General features: G+C 43.5%; 1 protein-coding gene across 1 annotated transcript in view; it reads right to left on the bottom strand.

Moving 5' to 3' along the window:
* Window positions 1–19,000, bottom strand: part of LOC116938752 (nck-associated protein 1) — a 130,165-nt gene extending 111,165 nt beyond the window's left edge. Inside the window, exons 1-2 of the mRNA XM_032946334.2 lie at window positions 18,405–19,000; window positions 3,461–3,571 (exon numbers count right to left, since the gene is read on the bottom strand). Coding sequence (XP_032802225.1) covers window positions 3,461–3,571; window positions 18,405–18,509 — 216 coding nt within the window. The 5' untranslated portion in view covers window positions 18,510–19,000. The remainder of the gene's footprint in view (window positions 1–3,460; window positions 3,572–18,404) is intronic.
* Between the last annotated feature and the right edge of the window lie 2,823 nt (window positions 19,001–21,823).

Raw genomic sequence — 21,823 nt, forward strand, 5'->3', positions numbered from 1 at the left:
AGGTCAGAGGGCCACAGCAGCAGGGGTTCATGCGAGAACTCATCTCCCAGGCGGGCGAGCAGTATTTAGCCGCAGAGTAAACCAAGGCCAAGGCCGCTGTACAAAGAAGCCGAGCATCACAGCCCCAGCTATTGCCAGCTAGCTTTTTCAAAGACATTGCTGTGGGGGGCATGGCATTGAGAAAGGAGGAGCACAGAGGGCAGCTGAGCTGTGTGCCACTCCCTTGAGAGAAAATTTGTGCCAACATGGGCCGATGCTGCATTCAGGCACTTAAAATATGAATTCTTCCATGACATGCTCGTGACAGCTGTAAAGTTTAATTTCAACTTAAACTGTCAGTCGATTCCAGGACAGTGATATGATGACTAGGGATAATCATATAATGGTGTATTTTGATATAACTTAGAAAAAGAGCCTATGATTGGGTTTAGTAAAATTTCTATCTCATCCCACACAAAATGTCACGTGTTAAATGCTCTCTCTGAGCAAATAAGAGATACAAATGTGACGTTTATCCAAATCTGCAGCTAGGTGCAATGCCATAAATACATGAAATATGCCGCATAGCTGAATGAAGACAGAGTGGTAATGAAGGTGTAAAATGACAATATGGAGTTGGAGCAATGAGATCAGTTCATGTGCAGGAGTGAGATGAATCGTGGCACTGCAGTGTCGCGAGGGATGGCAACAGCATAAAGGCCTTCATCCAGCAGTGGATAAACAGTAGCTGCTGCTGATAATGATTCTGTTTTGTTACTTACATAATCACAATGTACACAATGTAAAAAAATATATACTTGCATTCAAATTTAAATGTCCATTTTAATATGCATACAAGTACATGTAAACTTTCTGCATTTTCTTTTTCTCTCATTGCAACGCATATCGCTTGTACAATGCATTGCAAAGCATAATTGTATATGCACATAGCATAATGACTATGCTAGGTATCCCACCCATTGGCTAGGGTTTGAGATTCACCAATCACTAATCATGAAATAGCATTGCTCGAATAGGTTTGGGTCAAATGACCTGCATATTTAACATACCACACATAACAAAGACAAAGATTCCACGTATAGCCTTGACAGACTCTGTTGGGGCAAGTGCTGTTAGCGAGCATCTCTGAAGGCCAGCATGGCACATGAGGGGGACTGCATTTGTCCCCCCAGTGGCGATGTTTTTACACACCGCACCAGGTACTCATTTGAGGCTGAGTCGACCGAGGGGAGGCCCAGGACAAGTTCAGATAATCGTCACCGGTGTTGGCCGTGAGCGGGAATTGAACTCGGGTCGCTAAGTTCATAGCACAGCACGCGAAACCGCTAAACCGCTACACCACCACTCACCACAATTAACACACGGACGCCTACATGCACACTAGCAGTATTGACACGTTGCATTTCTTCAGCAGCAATACAGATATTCCCAAGGCAAATGTCAAAGCAGAGCCACACAGTTCAAACTTCTGTCTAATTGTAATGCTTCAGTGATTAACTACACCTTTACAAACACCCTGGACACATTTTTCCACACGAGCGAAGACGAAACGTGCTTGATACTTTGCCCAGCGCAAGATGGGATGGGCATTACCATTGCTCAGCCAAGTTCCCATTTTGTCAGCCTGAGTCATAACTACATCTGTGTCTGCTTTAGCTTACATTGTTCAATTGTTTTATGACTACACACTGTACCGAAACTACCAAAGAGTACACACTGTATGGCTATACATCCTGTGTTCATATGCTGGCTGCCAAACTCAAATGCCCTTGTAGTAGCCCTAGAGCGATGCTGTTTTTACGTGTATTTGTTATGAATAATCCATTTGTTTTTCGAACTGTGTGTTTTTGCACGTGCATTTTTGTTAATATATACATAATTTATTTCACGCCGTACGTAGCCAACCGTGCTAATCGGATGTGCGGGGGAAGGACAACAAGCTAAACAACAAGTTCTAGTTTCCACAGGTGGTGCCACAGTGAGTGTAGGGAGGATGGAGTCTGCCCACCTGGGAAACTGAACAATAGAATTGGCTTTCACCCTCTCTGACAAAAATCATCCATGTGGGAAATAACAAGGTTACTGATGAATGTATATAGGTGTTATATATGAATACCTTCTATTTATTGTAAATATAAAGCCATGCAGAGTAGCACATTTTAGAGTTTAAGTAAAAAAAATATTGCTCAGTGTAGACACTGTAGCTGAGGGGGTAGGTAGGATCACGAGGCAAACCACGGCCTAGCAGCAAGTTTAGGTTATTTACAGGTAAAGAACAACCTTATCTCAGAATCAGAATATTCATTTAAACTGGAGGAATCCAATGAGCTATAAAGCTCTTTTTCACAGATGTCCACGAGGGGCAAGTCAGAATGTTACAACAAAACAAAAACAAGTTAAGAGTGCAAAGTCAAGGAAAGGTACTACGCAAATCACTAATATACATTGTAATATATTACTGTTTTCTAACAAATAGTGAGTGCTAATTGTAGCTTGACATTTGTTTTGAACTGTTTAAGACGTCAACTAAGGTGGGAAACTGTCCAGCCTTGTTGCGTCTTGCTACCTCAGCTAGAGGAATCTCCACGATAAAAACAGACACTTGTTTTTATGCTTAATTTCAAGTTTCCAAAAAACACTTCCTGTCCGCTCCATCGGAACCTTGTCTACCCACTTCCCCATGGTGTGGCGTCAGTTAACCTCCTGAACTCTCTCCTGAAAGCTCCTTCATGGCTAGCAGACCTCGACATTGGCATTTAGCTTCCGAACATGTTGCTGCCATATGCAAGAACAGAAGAACAGTCAGCCTCCCATTTTTAATATGGACGTGCCACCCATGGTTTAACACGTGTGTGTGTAAAAACATGTTAAGAACACAAGATGCATCTTTCCCCATTTAGCAGAAATGTATCATTGTTGCAGGCGATAAAGGTATAGGGTTTTCATAGTCTGTGTTAATACTACACAGTTATCCATGAGAGGATTAGCTACGCTGCTAATTAATTGCAGTTGTGTATAAATATTTGAGTATTTTTCCATGTGCTGATTTTATTATTATTATTGTCTGCTCCTCATTTATTGCGGGCCGGTAAGCAAACCGATTACTTTCACAAACAACAACAGATGACGCACGCTCCATGTTTCCCCCCATTATACGTAGGTAAACAATACGTTTCTATAGCCTAATTTACATACATTTTGCGTGGTTTTTCCGGGCCCCCCCCCCGCCCCCCTTTTTTTTACCATGATCCTCTACTGTGCGAACATACAGAATCCAGCCAAGCAAGCAGGCCGCTGTCCTTCCCCCCCCCCCCCACCGAACCGCCGATTATCACGGTTGGCTACGTACGGCGCGAAAGAAGTTCAACATACACACACAGACAGGCTGAAGACAACGACAATGCTCACGTGTGTCACAACATCGCGAGCGGGACTTGTGCGCGCGGTAGAAGGAACGTACTGTGCCACTGCGCGTGTCCACGCTGGGAAACTTGCGGACGATGTGCTTAATGGCCGATTCCAGGTTCTTGTCGAGTAGGTAGGTAGGCTTTGCCTTTGGGTCACCACAGGCCTGCATGCCATAAACGGTAGGCGAGACAAACGTAACGCGCATTTAAATTAGTCAGCTAGCACATAAAACAATTGTTTCGAGTAGAAATATATATACGTAATTAGCTCTTAATGCAGTCATAGTTTCTGATGTGTAATTGTTGCTACCGTATTGCCTATGAATGACAGACTTGCTAAACCTACTTTACCACTTGCCTTCTGACATGGCTATTCAGTTGTATTAGTACACTTGGACACAAAAGTTACGCTACATATGATGCACTGACATAACCATGACTGTCAATCCTAGCATAATTAAGAATATAGTTGTTAAGGAATGGTAGAGAAAGGTTACTAATACCATATTAATCATAACAATATATTGAAATATTATGTTGTATATTTGTTGATCAGCACATATAGACTTGTTAGCTTTCGGCTAATTAAATACCCAACCTATCAGTTTGTATCAAAATGAAACTTTATTGAGTTTAATAATACAGAATAGCAACGAAATTTAAGAAAACAAGAACTCGGACATCTTGAAATAGGCGTGCATGTTCGTATCATAGCACACTGCATATTTGGAATCCGTAATGCTATATTCAGCACCGCACTTGCGAGATTCCATTCGGACATGTTGCTTGAGAAGGCATGACAACCAATGGAAAAATGGGATTATAAAAGGGAGCACAAAGAAGGAATACACACACGTAACACATGGGACAATTCAACGAGGGCAAATGCAAGAGTACCGTAGGTTATGGGTGCAGGCATCAGTGATGGGAATTCCTAACCCAGCAGCGGATGGAAAATTACCAACCATGACGCTCGACAACATCACTCGCACTATTAGTCAGCATAAGTGTTCGAGAGGGAAATAATGTGCGAGGGAGACAGACCCCCGATTCCTCTTCTCACCCAGAGGGGCCCGTTGCTACGGCATGGTCAGATGGCACTCGTGGGGCTGTTGGGATTGCTGCTGTGCACTTATCTCACGTCCATTGAGCAGTGGGACTGTGCTCACCACACAGCCCTGATGGTCACTCCATCGCTGAGTGATGAAAATTCTGTCAAATAATGCAGCTTACGTTACGGAAACAAATGGGTTTTTTTTAATGCAGTGATTTTACAATATATGCTTGATGAAAATATCATTAGCATTACGTAATTTGTATATGTACTGTATTAAGTTTTGTATCACTATATAACTGTCTCTGCTTCATTGGGGTGAACATGCGTAAATGTTATATGGGTTATGCACACGTAAAATTACATTTCTGAATATTTATATCAATAGCAAATAACCAAATATATGTTCCACAATGTGCATAGGACAGACCAAAGCCCAAGTGCGTTATTCGCTCGTGCTTACATGTCCAGGTTATGAAAAATATAACATTGATACAAAACACGGTGTGGAATCTTGGTTGAAAACAGGCTCTAAAAATGACCGTATATGACAAACAAAAAAATATTAAAAGAGTGCATTATAATAACTTGGGTTTATTAAATATAAAACTCTAAAAACATGCCATCCAATAACCTGGAAAAAGTAAAATTCCAACATTTGTTATGTTTCAATCTACAAGCGTTACCTTCGGTTGATTTCCATAACAGATGAATCACAGCTGTTCTCCACCGAAGATGAAGGGGAGGGGAATTATCATTTATACATCTGCCATCACTTAATCTATTACATCATGAGACCAGTATTGATGACATTTTGAGCAAATGACCCAGAGCTTTGAAATTTCACGTGGGATTGATTCCCAGGTCGAGTGGTCAGAGAGAAAAGGGGGCAGTTCAGTTCAGCAATGTTTTTTTTTACGGAACATGTTTTACCTATATTGCAATGTTCTGTCTCAATGTCGATTTTAGTGTTTAAATAAATAATCAGTGATAATCTTCACCCACGAAAAATTGGTCGAGATAGATTTTTCAGGGGGAAATCCCAAAGGTCCACATCATGGTGCATCAATACCTGCCAAAAGGCACTGCACTTAGTGGGTTTCATGTTATAATGCACATACACAGCCACAATACCGTACACATTATACAGTCGCATAGGCAATGCATATCCCTCTATAAATAAGGACAGAACAGTTTGATTTCCGAAAGTCACCCAGAACCATTGGTGGCAATCTCACATTCCCGTGGTGAAGACTAACTATGCCCTTCTGGCTGCAGTGGAGTTGGTTCCAGGAGTCATATGAATGTAAATACTGATAATAATAAAACATTACGCCTATGTCTTTCTTTTTTATCCAATTGTGTAATAAGTATTACGGCAAGAAATAAAGAAAACATTTATAACTCATCATCCCATGCTTGGGAATGGTCCACAGGAAAAAAATGTTATCATGCTATTGCAAATTCACATATCTTCGAGTGACCTACAATCCACACTGTGCAGAAGCATCTTTCAACTCATACTGCTTGTGAAAACGTGTTCAAGGCTTGATAATGAAGCAGAAATATAGCCGAATTAAATGAAAATCAAAATGTAATGTTACGTAGTCATTGGTGGCCAAGCAGAGACCACCAACTTTGTAGATGAGAACCCCGGTTCAATAAGGGGATAAAAGCTTCTAGGATTCAAATCCAGGATCACAGCGATGCCAGCTCAGTGGCCTGACCTCTGAGCCACCCTGCTACCTGAAAGTGAATACACATTGCTTGTCCTAACACCGGTTTCTACTTAAGTCGGCGAGACAAGATTGGATAAAGAAACAGTGGGCTCTTCTTTAAAAGGGTCTGATGTAAAGGTCATAGGCCGTGCACGGCTTTAGGTCACTAGGTCAAAGAGTGTTGGCACCCCAAGTGTGAAAAAGGTTTTCGGGCTCGTACTTGCGGCCTTGTGTGCGACAAGCCTCCGCCATTCGCCGTAGGTCACGTTGACTCTTTGCAATTTCACGGTCGATTTAGTTTTTGTTCAAAAGAGATTCACCGCAGAGGCCTTCTATAAATATTAATTGGTAAACAAAAGAGGGCTGTTTTAAGAAAACATAACTTAAAATTGGATTTTATTTACATTTCTCTTATATAAAAAAAACCTTGCTATATTAGCATATTTTTAGAATGTTCTCATGAAACGGGATAAAAACATCCAAGTGGGCTTTGGCGACCAATATTATCCATAGAGGATTTTGGGTTAGGTCACGTTTTCGAATTATAAATGTTGTGGGTTTCACTCTCCAACACAGTGTGCTGAACTAGTAACAAATTGACATCTTCTGTTTACGTGACAAACTTAACTAATTGGCTGTGTCGGGTGGTGGCGGGTTTAACGGACATTTATATTTATGCGATCTAACCCAAAGACCTCCATTCAGGATTTAAAAAAATATTTACTGAAAGCTTTTATACTTTTTGTGCCAACAAAATACGTTTTTCCCTGTGAAGACATACATATAATCAATACATTTTACATGTATCAATCATAAATGGTATGCATATGCTATGCGCTGGAAAAGTAGTACTACACAATTGTAAATTATTGTCAGCAATGTGTGATTGAAAATTACAAGCATTCTAACAGATTGAAATGTTCTAAACTTGTCCTTTAGATCACAACCAAGACTCTCCTAATTGGACTGCAAATATGGAATCACTTTTTTTATGTTCCACAACCACTGAGTTATGCAAGGAATACTAATACGCTTTACACTACATGGATTATCTTTTTTCTTTCACAAATGGCTTGTTTTAGGTTTATGATACCGACATGACTTCAGAACAAACAGCCAGCTTACTCCAGTGGACAGAGACGAGGGAACATACATCGGCAGTCAAATACTGCATTGAGAAAATGTCAAGGCATGATATTTGTATTTAGAGATGCATTTAAATACAGATATACGTTTTAGTAATTTACTTCAAACAAAAGTACATTCACAGGACTATAGTTTGGCAATAGTATGCAGACACATAGTAAAACATGTGTATTTGAGAAATATATGAAGTTATTCGTTTTATACTTAGCATGTCATGAGTGGGTATTATAGCTTCGTTATTTGCAAATCAACTTAAACATCACTTAACTTTGAATACTGACATTCAGTAAATTAAAAGACCACATTTAACTAACATTAAACATTTATCATGGATTTTTAAATCCGGATTCATTTTAGAAAGTGTGCAGTCAGACATGATCATTGTCAGGAGGTAATCGTCACAAAACAATACAATTGCAATGGATTCTGACGTATCCATGATATGCAGAAATAAAGTATTTAAAGAGTAAACGTTTTATCTTGTAAGACAGAGACAGTTAATTCAGTCTTTGGCATACATTTTAAAAAACTTTATTTTGTGCAGCCTTCAGGCTCTACTCCACAATGATTCATAGAATTAATAAAAGAGAAATAGAATGATGAACCCTGAAACTTTTAGTTTGATTTCCAGCGATGGCTTACATTAATCAGGTCATGTGCCCTGCTTTACCAACCTATATTGACTATGATGGCGAAGTATGGTAAAATAACCTCTACAACTGACATGGCATTGACCCTCATCCAGCAGTGGCCTCACAAAGGGCTGAAATAAGTTAAAATTATATATGTTTTTACTATTTTTTAAATCGCTTCCATCATATTAAAAAATATGTTTTAATGCAGTACTATATTTGAGGTTTTACACATTGATAATACAGGCCAATCTTTTTAGCCGACAGACCTCACAAAAAAGTATTTAACAATCTACAGCTTCAAACACATTTCGGTGTCATAAGTGCTTTCTGGCATGTCAAAGCTAGCTAAGAACTACAGTGAAAGGGAGACACAAGGACATAACTTGGGCTGCAGAGTAACAGAGATGCAGAGACAAATCGAGAGCTAGAAACACAAACACAGAGACAAAAACAGAAGTACACAACTGATTTTTTGTTAAAAGATATCCAAAAATACGTGGCAGAAATGCAGATTCAGGATCTCCACCATTGAGGATTACAGGAGTTGCCACGGACCGTGAGAGGGAGCCACGAATTGTAGGATTCGCGGATTGTTGTAGCACAGATTATATTATCAGAATTCTACTGTATTTAGCAGAACACTATAGTACACCTTCTGTATATCGACATATACCATATCTGGTCTTCAGAAGACCTGCAAATTTTACATTGTAGCAGTGGTTTGGTGATTGTCTTCCCTAACTTTATAAAAAAAAATATTATCTTGCTTCTCTTAGGAACTCTTGGACAACATTCTGAAATCTCAGTGTAGTTCATCACCCTGTATTTGTGAAAAGAAGGAGATGTCACAGAACTGCTTCTGAGATCTCTTCAAGTGACCACATATACATTCAAGGGGCACTGCACTTTCCCATGTGCCCTGCTATACAGGTATGTGTCACGAGAAATTAAAGCGGAATACTTAATTATTTTGCTAAATTAAGCACAAAAAAAGAATGTAATACATTTTTGTTTGCAGTAATTGGTGGCACGGGCTGACAATGTCAATTCACTACACTGTGGAACCCAGTTTAATTACATGTGGCTGCTCAGATTAAAACTCCGGATTTTAAGCAGTGCAAGCTGAGTGCTCTGGTCCCTGAGCCAACCAGCCTCCTTTTGGCAGGCATTATGTTAATCTTGCTACATGTTAATGAACATGTTAAAATATTTAAAGGAATATTCCATTACTAGTCATTATTATATCACTAACCATGATGTCTAGGAAGAATATTTTGATATGCATTTTACCAATGACATCAATTTCTATTTTTTGGAAAATTACACTTAACTGTAATGCAGTTCTCTGGCAAATGGGCACTCCGCCATATAATATCAAGAATGTTTTTACTTGAATTATGAAAATCAATTTGTCTCTATGAAGTTCATGAGCAACATTATCATTTCTGTGAAAATTTAATATAATATAATCAATGCCATAGAAAATGTGCCAAATATTAATTCAACTGTGTCCATTACTATGACTGTAATAGTTTACATACTATATATCATTACCAATAAAAACACACCTGTCAAATATAAACGGATCAAACATAGCAATGCAAGATCCTCCTAAAAAGAGTATTGGGGCTCAGTAAGCCTTTCATCAATAACATATGAACATCACCCACCTTTATTTGTGCAAAACCAGGACAGAAGGGTGATTAAACATACAGTATTAATTATCGTAGTATGCATCTCACACACATACATTACTTATGAGTTCTGTATTTTTTGCACCAACTCCCATTCATAATTTATAGTATACATTTTTCTCAGCATTGATTTAATGGCATTGGAGAACAAATATTGTTCCAGGAAAAGACATCCAAAGGGCACAGGGTACTGAAAATCACCTTCGAAAGAAGGCTTGGATGAGGAGCTTGCCAGACATTGCAGCAAAGCGTTATTCAGATTATTTAGGATGTTAGGAGTGACACCATTTGCCTTCCAACTCATTGTGTGGAACCATTATGAACATACAGTACAGAGCAAAATGTGAAACACTGATGATGGCCGATTTGTATTCATGGGGCCTGGTTCCATACAAATGAATACGTTTGAATTTATGAAAATAGAGCTGTGTTAACATTACGTCGAAAATGGATGGAGCTAAGTGACGAAGGTGTAAAGTGCCTCTCAGTCTTGTGCTGGTACATTTGAACAGAACACTCTGTCACTGAAGCATGATGACTGATGACTGCAAGGACATCACTGCATTATATATTATGGACGGTTAGGTAATTGACTAATATCATCATAAATCATCAGCAGCAGCCAACTACTATCCACTGCTGGATTTAGGCCTCCCCTAAGTGCAATACCAAGCATGCATCTCTGAATGCTTCTTTGCATATTTTTCAGCATTTGTTCTATATTTGTTGTCAGAGTTCATGTTTCAAATTCATGTCATGTATATATTTATGTTGAACTTCTTTCGCACCGTACCTAGCCAACGGGTGCTAATCGGCGGTGCGGGGGAAGGACAAAAAACTCATGGCAGGTAATATTCCTGACCCTCAAAGTTAACTTAAAATGAATATGTAAAAGATGCAATATCGATCTGATGAGATTCAATTAAATTCTCGATTCATCTAATTATTATTACTCAATCCAGCCAATTACTCGATCAGATTCTCATGTTTTTAATAACCGAACAAATAAAACATGCCTACACCCGAAAGAATGTGAGGTTAAGTTACGATAACATTTGGAAATACAATTACAGCAATGTCAAATTAATTGATTAATTACTGTAAAACGTACAATCAATTATAATCACAATTACAAAAAAGTCAAATCATTTCCAATTACACCAGTTAATGTGACTGAATAACATAAATCAAGTCTCCCTACAGATATGCAACATTCCCATGCCATGCACCCACGAAGCTGGAGGTTGAACAGATTGTTTGAGCCTGGATAATGTCACCTGTCAAAGATAGTCTTAGAGCTACTTAGAATTCATAGCCCACAATCCACTCACAAAACCGAAGTGGAGAGATGCCTCGGGAGAAAATCCTTCAGCGAGCAACCGCGAGAGCCACACAAACCAAATTCTATTCATCTCGAGCTCTCAATAATTCCTCACCCTGACTTACCTTTAAAAATAGCAAGCTCAATTTGCCTAAACAGCCGGGCATTCCATTGGTCAACGGGCTAAAGGATGGTTGAATTTATTTTATTATTTTATTCTCATTCTACGTGACTTTACCGAAAGAACCAAACAAGATGAATTTATTCACGTTTTCATGAATCTGTGCCGTACATTTTGTTTCAGTTAATTCCTAAATGAAGAAGCTATTCAATATGTAATTGTATATTTGTAGGTGATGCACTGTGTTACATTTATTTATGGGAAATAGGCTTGCACAATTGCACACATCGAAGAAGTGATGTACAGTGAGGTCCACATATCTGTCCTCCAGAAATCCACAAATCCTAAAACTTGCGATGCCCCCCATGGTTTGCAGAAACTTCCAGAATTTACGGGGACGAAACTCACAAAATATGCGAGAGACAGATGGAGATAAGAGACACACATGGAGATAGGGAGACAAACGGAGATGCAGAGAGACAGACAGAGATAGACACAGGGAGATACAGAAAGAGACACAGAGACACACACGGATATAGAGATACCTTAAGGGTTCTCCAATTCAGCAATATAACAATCCATATTGCGTTTCATAATGTCTTCATACGAAGCAAATAAAACACTGATTGAAAACGTTTTCCTTTTTAGGCACAAATTTTTGTTGCTCCATTTCTCCCCATCTCTCCATGTTTTGTCTTTTCTGCCATCTGTCTCTCTGCCTCCGTGCCTGAATGTCTGTCAGTGTGAAACGGTGGTACTCGAAGTACGTGTAGCCACAATGAGATTTGAACAAAGCCATGTTTCACTCATTCTCTAGCTTGGACTTCAAGGCACGTACCACCACAAAATGCTTGAAAATCACACCTCTGTGGGAAAAAATTTCACGCATTTTTGTAGTGTTTCATCGCATGCCGTGCAACTCCTGTAACATACAACATATTTGAAGTTTTGCAGCTAACAATTCATATAATTCACGAAAGGCATAATTTATTACCCCCGTTTTAATATATTTTTTTCCATGTTCTGTCACAAATTGTAGGATACGCGAAAACCCATCCCCATATCACCGTGGATTTTTGGAGTTTCGCTGTACTCTAGTTGTCTGCTGTGGGGGAGGAGGCTGTTCTCACTCATTCCGTGGTCTTTTGTAATCATTCTTTACGCTCTTCAATCCATGCATGATGAACATGAATCGAAGCCCATGCTGTGTTTCCAGGAGCAAGTGCCTTAAGCCGAGCAGGTCAACTTTAAGTCCACATTCCACAGTCGGGCACATCGTAGAGTGTTTTAAAAAAATAAATATTAACATATTTGTCCCAAGGGCCTACATTTTTCAAATGAACATTTCCCCTCGATTATGCCCAAGTACTCTTAACGGGTCACAAACACATCCATACAGAGCAACAACGAGAACAGCACCATGGCTCTCAACAGTATAAATGCATTTTGCACGTGCTAGTTTAAACTCCTCTATGATTTAGTCATGAAATTGTGATTTAGCACTTACAATTTGATTGAGTTCTACCTGATCACTTACAATTTGTAATGCCTTTAGAAACAAGTAACACATAAGCATAGCTCTGCTCAGTGAGGAGTAGTAGCGGTGGTAGTAGGGGTGGAACGATTCACATGCCCCTCGCTGCTTGCATTTTGAGAGTTTGTCATGAGTTCGGGTTGCAATTCAATTCAGCAGTCATTAATTTCTTGAAATATCAATTCATACACACGTGACTCAAAGCTTTCAGTGTGGGCACAATAATTAATTTCAATTGATATCAATAATCAAGCCATCGGTTCAGTCGTAGTTAAGAGATTTCTCAAATATAAATAGCCTCCAACTTTAATTACAACATACTTAATTATTTTACTGGATATGTATTACGCACAAATAGTCCATTAACACGCATACAGTACCAAAAGGAAACAGCCCTAAGTGGTATGTCATGTTCAAGTAAAGTCATTAGCGTCTCTCTAGAATATAAGTAACACAATTGACGAGCCGACAATGTTGATCCATCACATGCCTGTCCTTTCACATAAAATAAAGTATTTTTGCTCCACCCATCGGCCCCATGGCTTTCCTGTCAATGCATGATTCCAGCGGCACCGATTCAGTATAGAACAAGCACACTGGACATGTTTTGACGTTCAGTTTCATCAGAAAATCCAGGCTTGCTTGTATCAATGCAGTTCAACTGCTAGATTATGATGCATTCTCAGAAGGCGGTGGGGCAGATGGGTTATGTATGAAAAAATACTTGTATATTTTTGTGGAGAGACAGATATGTGAAGGAGACATTATCTGCTAATCTGTGTCATGTACAGTAAAAGCAACATCTAACCTACTGTTGGACAATTTTCACTTGCTAATGCTTGGCCCATAAACAAGTCGACAGCGGAGTTTGCTGGCATGTTAAAGCATCATTGGCTAAATAAATACTAGGCAAAATGCTGGCTCTCAAATCTTTAAATCACCACACGAGCATGGTTTTAAGTGCAATTAAAATACCCAAACATACTCCCTTGTGCATTTGATATATATGCATGCATAAGAAAAAGACATTATTTATACCAACTGCAAAAAACAATATCAACATATATCCTGTAGTATGCAAACACAGATTGCCTTAAATCCTGTCACGCAGCCAAACCAAACATACTGGCAGCTGCCCATTATCACGATGACAACTTGTAATCTATTCCTTTCATACATTTGTGGTGCATTGGGCAGAGCTCACATGGGCGAGAGTGGCCTCGACGTGATACAAAGCATGAAACAAACAGAAAACAGCTGGAATGTTGCAAGAAAGCCAGCTTTGTATAGTGCCAGGCTTCTGTTTGGAATCACGTACGGCCAATACCGCCTCGGGATGATAAGCATTCCCCATCACGCGCACGTGCTCGGACATTGAACTTTCTCGCACATAGCTTATGGGGCCTGAACATTGTCCCCGGGTCTGTCTCTATGAGAAACGCAGAGAGCGTTTTGGCACCGCCAAGCCACTGGTCCACATTCCTCAACTTGTTGCCTCCAGCCAGGGTGGGTCACTTCACCGCTAGGCTGCTGTATGTTTTCATTGTGCATAAAACAAATGTCCAAGCGTCAAATGGCAATTCAATTATAGGATGCAGTGCGCTAACCCATTGTGTGGTAAAGGAATCCCTGTTGCATATTGTGAAGAAAGATTTGATACAAGTACCCAGAGGCATTGTATAGTCATCATCCTATAAAAAAAACGATGCAAGACGTTACGTGAAATATGCTGAAATCAATACTGGTCTATACAGTAGCTTTCAAAAAGTCATGTTCAGGTGATTAAAATAGGGGCTACTAGATCAAACATTCCACCGACTGCAAGCATTTAATTATGCGCAGAACATTCCCAAAAGATGTTTTTTTTTCTCGAACATGCTTACAGGAGCATGGTTAACAATAGGCGTTTACAGATCACTGCGGCGTACCTAAAAACAGCATGCACAGCAAGCCCCATAGCCTACATGGCTTAGCGATACAAATGACACAAATTACGCAGAATTTCAAAAATCGCGACACACTTCAAAGCATGAATTTAATGATGAAAGCACTGCATGCGATTACAACGAACTGTAATTTGCCATAATACACGACAGCCAGTATATATATAAAAAAAACTCAATAAATATACTGTGGATACGTTTCGGAACGTTCAGCTATAATCTGACAAAAGCCAAACTGTGGCCACATTTGATTCCTCTTTCCGATCCATCATGCCTTTGAACATGACAGGGCAGTTGGTTGTCACTTTTCAGTCCCACTGATGCACTACCGGGTTGATTAGAGCAGGGTATGAATAACGAGCATGTGCATGCCCATGAGCCATTTCTTCAGAGAAGAAAATATAAAATAAAGTATGCCTTTAACCACAATGGGTTTTTTTTTTACCAAGACCGCACGTACAACAGTCTCACGAAGGCGATCCACAGTGAGTCTTGGTTTCGCAGTGAACACCGTGGGGAGTGAAAGTGTAGTCAGGTCATCGGACTGCGCTACGAACCCGGCCACACGAGTTCGAGTCCCACTCGCGGCCCACACCACTGACGAATTTATGAACTGGTTCTCGATCTCCCCGAGGTCTTCTCGGGTCTTAAATCGGTACCTGGTGCTGTATGTAAACATCAGCTTTGGAGATACAAAGGTGGCCTGGCGTGATGCTAGCCACCCCACCCACCCCCTCGCGTGCTGTTCCGGCCTAATAGATGCTCGCGAACCGCATTTACCCCCAACAATCTGTTAACGGCTAAATGGTGGTGTATTTAATTACAGTGAAGAATGGGGGCATTGATCACCAACAATAGATGCCTTAATATTCTTACCTAATTAGACAATCAAATAACGCAGACCGGTATACAATCATTGTCTAATTTCCCAACGAGATGATTTACTCCATACGCTTAATGCGTGGATGTGCATGCACGAACTGCGTGTTGGTGTAAGAATACACCCGTGTACGTACAAAGTGTATCTGTAAAAGCAATCGACGGCTTTCGGTATTTGGTACAATGCCACCTTGTTTGTGTGCAGGTGACAACCCCTGGCTAAGATCTTGTGCGCGCAATGGTGTGAATGTAACAGCTAACGGCTCGGGGATTCCTTCATCCGGGAGGAGGGAGGGTGCTGACGCTGATGTTGTCGATATTTTCGCGGTCGCCTGTGCACGCCACGAGCACGATTTGCCTGTTTGCTTCCAGTAACGTGCGAATGTTTTTTTTGTTTAAGAGTGCCCGTGCGTTTTTTTAAAGCGTTCGTTGTGGTGTGAATTCTACCTGCGGTGTTTAGAGTACGCGCGTGTGCGTGTGGACGGAGCCTTCTTCGTAGGTGCTGTACGGGTTGATGATGGGTTGTCTTTGTGGACGAGGCTCGTGAGGAACGCTACCGGGGCAGGTGGAAGTGCAGTGGCCCTCCAATAACGACAACGTGGGGAGCGCCGAGCGGATACAACTGTAGTTAACACAGTGGGCAGCGCAGGTGGCGCATCTGTCGGTCATCTCGGTGAACTCATCTGTCAGTCATCTCGGTGAACCCATCTGTCGGTCATCTCGGTGAACTCATCTGTCGGTCATCTCGGTGAACTCATCTGTCGGTCATCTCGGTGAACCCATCTGTCAGTCATCTCGGTGAACTCATCTGTCAGTCATCTCGGTGAACTCATCTGTCGGTCATCTCGGTGAACCCATCTGTCAGTCATCTCGGTGAACTCATCTGTCAGTCATCTCGGTGAACTCATCTGTCGGTCGGTCATCTCGGTGAACCCATCTGTCAGTCATCTCGGTGAACTCATCTGTCGGTCATCTCGGTGAACCCATCTGTCGGTCATCTCGGTGAACTCATCTGTCGGTCATCTCGGTGAACTCATCTGTCGGTCATCTCGGTGGACTCATCTGTCGGTCATCTCGGTGAACTCATCTGTCGGTCGGTCATCTCGGTGAACCCATCTGTCGGTCATCTCGGTGAACCCATCTGTCGGTCATCTCGGTGAACTCATCTGTCGGTCATCTCGGTGAACTCATATGTCAGTCATCTCGGTGAACTCATCTGTCGGTCATCTCGGTGAACCCATCTGTCGGTCATCTCGGTGGACTCATCTGTCGGTCGGTCATCTCGGTGAACCCATATGTCAGTCATCTCGGTGAACCCATATGTCAGTCATCTCGGTGAACCCACCGGCAACCTCGGGGGTCGGGGTCTCACTCCGGTGACCTCCTGCCGGGAGCGAACAGTCCACACTTCACGTGGCGTCAAGGAGCACTTAGCCTGGCACAAGCGCCGTGGTCACGTCGACGCCACTAATAGTGGCCGCTGAGACCTGATAACGCCTCCACATGGAAAGCTCAAAACACTGGGATTCAGCACCGCCACAAAGACAAAGACCACCCGTGTAGCCTTAACAGACTGCTGGGGCAAGTGCTGTTAGCGAGCGGCACCTATGAAGGCCGGCAACGGCGCACGAGGGGGTGGGTGGCCAACACCACGCCCGGCCGCCTTTGTCTCCCCACGGTGGCGATGTTTACAACACCGCACCGGGTACTCATTTGAGGCCGAGTCGACCTAGAGAGAGGCCCAGGACCGGTTCAGATTAATCGTCACCGGGTGTCGACCGTGAGCGGGATTCGAACTCGGGTCGCCAGCTCTCCACGGCACACACACACGCAGTGACACACACACACACGCAGTGACACACACACACACGCAGTGACACACACACAGTGACACACACACAGACACACACACACGCAGTGACACACACACGCAGTGACACAGACACACACAGTGACACACACACACGCAGTGACACAGACACACACGCAGTGACACACACGCAGTGACACACACACACAGACACACACACACGCAGTGACACACACACACGCAGTGACACACACACACATGCAGTGACACACACATACACACAGTGACAGACACACACACGCAGTGACACACACATGCAGTGACACACACACGCAGTGACACAGACACACACACGCTGTGACACACACACACACACACAGTAACAGACACACACACACACGCAGTGACACACACACACATGCAGTGACACACACACACACGCAGTGACACAGACACACACACGCTGTGACACACACATGCAGTGACACACACACACACACGCTGTGACACACACATGCAGTGACACACACACACACACGCAGTGACACACACACACACATGCAGTGACACACACACACGCAGTGACACACACACACGCAGTGACACACACACGCAGTGACACACACACGCAGTGACACACACACGCAGTGACACACACACACACGCAGTGACACACACACACATGCAGTGACACACACAGTAACACACACACAGTGACACACACACACATGCAGTGACACACACACACGCAGTGACACACACACATGCAGTGACACACACACACATGCAGTGACACACACACATGCAGTGACACACACACATGCAGTGACACACACACACGCAGTGACACACACACACGCAGTGACACACACACGGACACACACACATGCAGTGACACACACACAGACACACACACACAGTGACACAGACACACACACATGCAGTGACACAGACACACACACGCAGTGACACACATATGCAGTGACACACACACACATGCAGTGACACAGACACACACACATGCAGTGACACACACACACGCAGTGACACACACAGACACACACACACGCAATGACACACACACAGACACACACAGTGACACAGACACACACACATGCAGTGACACAGACACGCGAACTCGCCTTCTTGATGTTGTACAGACGCGTGAGCATGCCCGCTCCACGGTCGTTCAGGATGCTCAACTTCTCGGCCAGCTTGAGCTGCGCTTGCAACGCCTGGCGCGCCATGTCCGTGCCTCCTTCTGCCTCCTCCTGCCTCCTCCTTGTCTCCCTCCTGCCTCCTCCTTGCCTCCTGTCTCCTGTCTCCCTCCTCCCTGCCTCCTCCTTGCCTCCTCCTGCCTCCTCCTTGTCGCCTCCTTGCCTCTTGCCTCCTCCTGTCTCCTCCCTCCTGCCTCCTGTGCACGGGGGGTCTCTGCTGTGCGGAGCAGCCAAGGAGAGAGACTCTCTGCCGGTCACACGGACAACAGCGTGCGTGGACGACGACCACGATGATGATGCTGACGACGACGACGACGCCGCTGTTGGCGGCGGTGGTGGTGTTTGGTGAAGTAGGGTGGTGGAGGGGTACGAGGGGTAGGAAGGGAGAGATGATGATTACGACTTCGAGGAAGGGTGGGTTGTGTGTGTGTGTGGGGGGAGGGGGCAGGGCAGGATGAAGAAGGGGCAGGGATTAGGAAGGGGAGAGGGGAGTGGTGGTGGTGGAGGAGGAGGAGGAGGGGAGTGGTGGTGGTGGAGGAGGAGGGGAGTGGTGGTGGTGGAGGAGGAGGAGGAGGCGTAGTGGCGCCCCAACGTGGGCCCGTGGGCTGTAGCCGGGCTGGTTTCCGCCTGTTCACTGGGGAGGGTTGCGGTGGCGCATGCGCCTTCTTCTTATTCAGACGTCCAATTTACACACGACTCCCACCACCACCACCAGGCCGCCCGAGCCAACCCCCTCGCACTACCCCCTCGCACAAGCCCCTCCACTCGCATCTCCTTTGCCCCCCCCCGCGCGTGCCTGCGAGGGCGCCCCCCACGTGCGTGCCGGCATCGGTCAACGCGCGCCACGCGTGGTAGTACAGCGCAACACACACCACACACACCACACACACACCACACACACACCACACACACACACCACGTGGTAGTACAGCGCAACACACACACACACACCACACACACACCACACACACCACGTGGTAGTACAGCGCAACACACACACCACACACACACCACACACACACACACCACGTGGTAGTACAGCGCAACACACACCACACACACCACACACACACCACACACACACAACACACGTGGTAGTACAGAGCAACACACACACCACACACACCACACACACACCACACACACACCACACACACACCACGTGGTAGTACAGCGCAACACACACACCACACACACACACCACACGTGGTAGTACAGCGCAACACACACCACACACACACCACACACCACGCGTGGTAGTACAGCGCAACACACACCACACACACCACACGTGGTAGTACAGCACACCACACACACACACCAAGCGTTGTGTGCAGCGTCTATCGGAGCAGTGGTGCAGTGGTTAGCGCGCTGTGCTATGAACCGGGCGACCCGAATTCGATTCCCTCTCACCGTCAATACCTATCTCAAACGATCCTTGGCCTCCCCGACTCAGCCTCAAATGAGTACATATTATTCTTTCGTATGACGGCAACAACTCCTAATGGGACGTCTAAGAATTTGCATTTATGTTGAAGGAATCCGATGAGCTATGAAGCTCTTTTTCACAGATGTCCCGTTTGGCGATCCACTCAGTGGCTTCATGAGATGCTAAGGAGAAATGAAGGGCCCATCGTAACATATCTCAGTGGACATGTGAATGGGATATGTCACATGGTCTGGAACTCATGAATATACGGTGCGATGTGTAACCATCGCCACCCACCCCTTCGTGTGCCGTACCAGCAATTATAGGCGTTTGCTAACAGCACTTGCCAAACAGTCTAAGGCTAAATTTTGATTTAAAGCTTTCGTGACTGCAGTAATTCATATTCTTAGCTCTTTCGGTAAAGTCACGTTGAAGGGAAACAATAAAATATATATAAAACAATAAAAATTCTCACGACGTTTCGACCATAACACAAACGGTCATCATCAGGTGTGAAAACCAAGGCTATAACACGGGATGTTTTGGACCCTGGTGAATACAAAATCACCGGGAATGGTCAGTAGTTTAGATCCTGAAATATATATTTGTATTGTAATGCTCGTTCACCCAGGAAATATTCTTAGGAATCAGGAGGGTCCTGCCAACTCTTCGCAGCAGCAGGAGTATGTGGTAGTTTTGCTTGTGATTTTCTCATATTGGGCAAATCTTAAAGCCTGGCGCCGACACAGTGACAGAAACAGAAGGCACATTAACCAGGGGGGGGTGCTGCTGGATTCCAACCGTGAGCCTCTGCAACACGCAGCGAACGCGCTACCCCGAAGCCATGCATGGTGCTTTTGATGGACTTAAGCAACATGCACGGCTGGTTGTTACAGGCTGCAGGGCTGAAGTGCTGGGCAGCAGAGGGCAGTGCTGCAAAAGCTATCGCGTACGACTGTTACGTGCTGACATGCCTCCCCTCCCCCCTTCACAAACCCCGCACTGACCAGCGCCGTGAAGTTTTCGTGAGGTTAAGGGGCCGTCCATAAATGACGTCACGCGATTTTGGACGATTTTTGAACCGCCCCCCCCCCCCACTTCGTCACACAGCGTCACAAAAAGTCAGACCCCCCCTCAATATGACGTCACAAAGCTCTGCCACACCCCCCCCCCCAAAAAAAATATATAAAACATGCTTCAAATCGCTTTAAACCATTGTCTTTGTAGTGCGTATTTAACGTGGCGCTGCACTCTGATGTTGTAGGAGAAAACGTTTATTAAAAAGTCTATTTAATTAAGTAGAACGTGTTGTCTGTATTTATTTAAAGTTGCGCGTTTTGATGTGACGTCACATTTCTCACCCCCCCTCCCCCCCTCGTCACACATGTCTGACCATCCCCCAGGTGCGTAACGTATGGACAGCCCCTACGGAACAACTCACAAAACCAAACGTTCCACGTTTTTATATTAAATAAAGTATTTGGTGATGCTGCGTTGGCATTGGTGCAGCAAGCAAATAAAAAAAACACAACACAATAAATCAATAACATTGCCTTGAAGATAAAAAAAAATATGAGGTGATGCTTTCACTAATGAGCCGTCCGCAAGGCGCATACATCGTCCAGAGAGATGGAATAAGTGTTGGAGACTGCACAGTACCGCCATGGGGCCGGATAAGATTACATTTCCAAAAAAAATGCTTCGTTGTGAACAGTTTTAAATCGCCACATGAATTGTAACCCTATTAGTAGATTTTAGAATACAGCCTTCAATAAATAAAATGTATTTACTACGTAAATAATTTGGGGTAAAAGTAAAAAATATTCAATGTTGCATGCACATTGCATTTTGGGTAACCCTGTTGCAGTGTCGTCTCTTATCTCCTTCACACAAAAATAAACATTAGCATTATCTA

This window comes from Petromyzon marinus, chromosome 4, assembly GCF_048934315.1.
Source record: "Petromyzon marinus isolate PM22_M1 ecotype Great Lakes invasive population chromosome 4, UKy_Petmar_22M1.pri1.0, whole genome shotgun sequence".
NCBI lineage: Eukaryota > Metazoa > Chordata > Hyperoartia > Petromyzontiformes > Petromyzontidae > Petromyzon > Petromyzon marinus.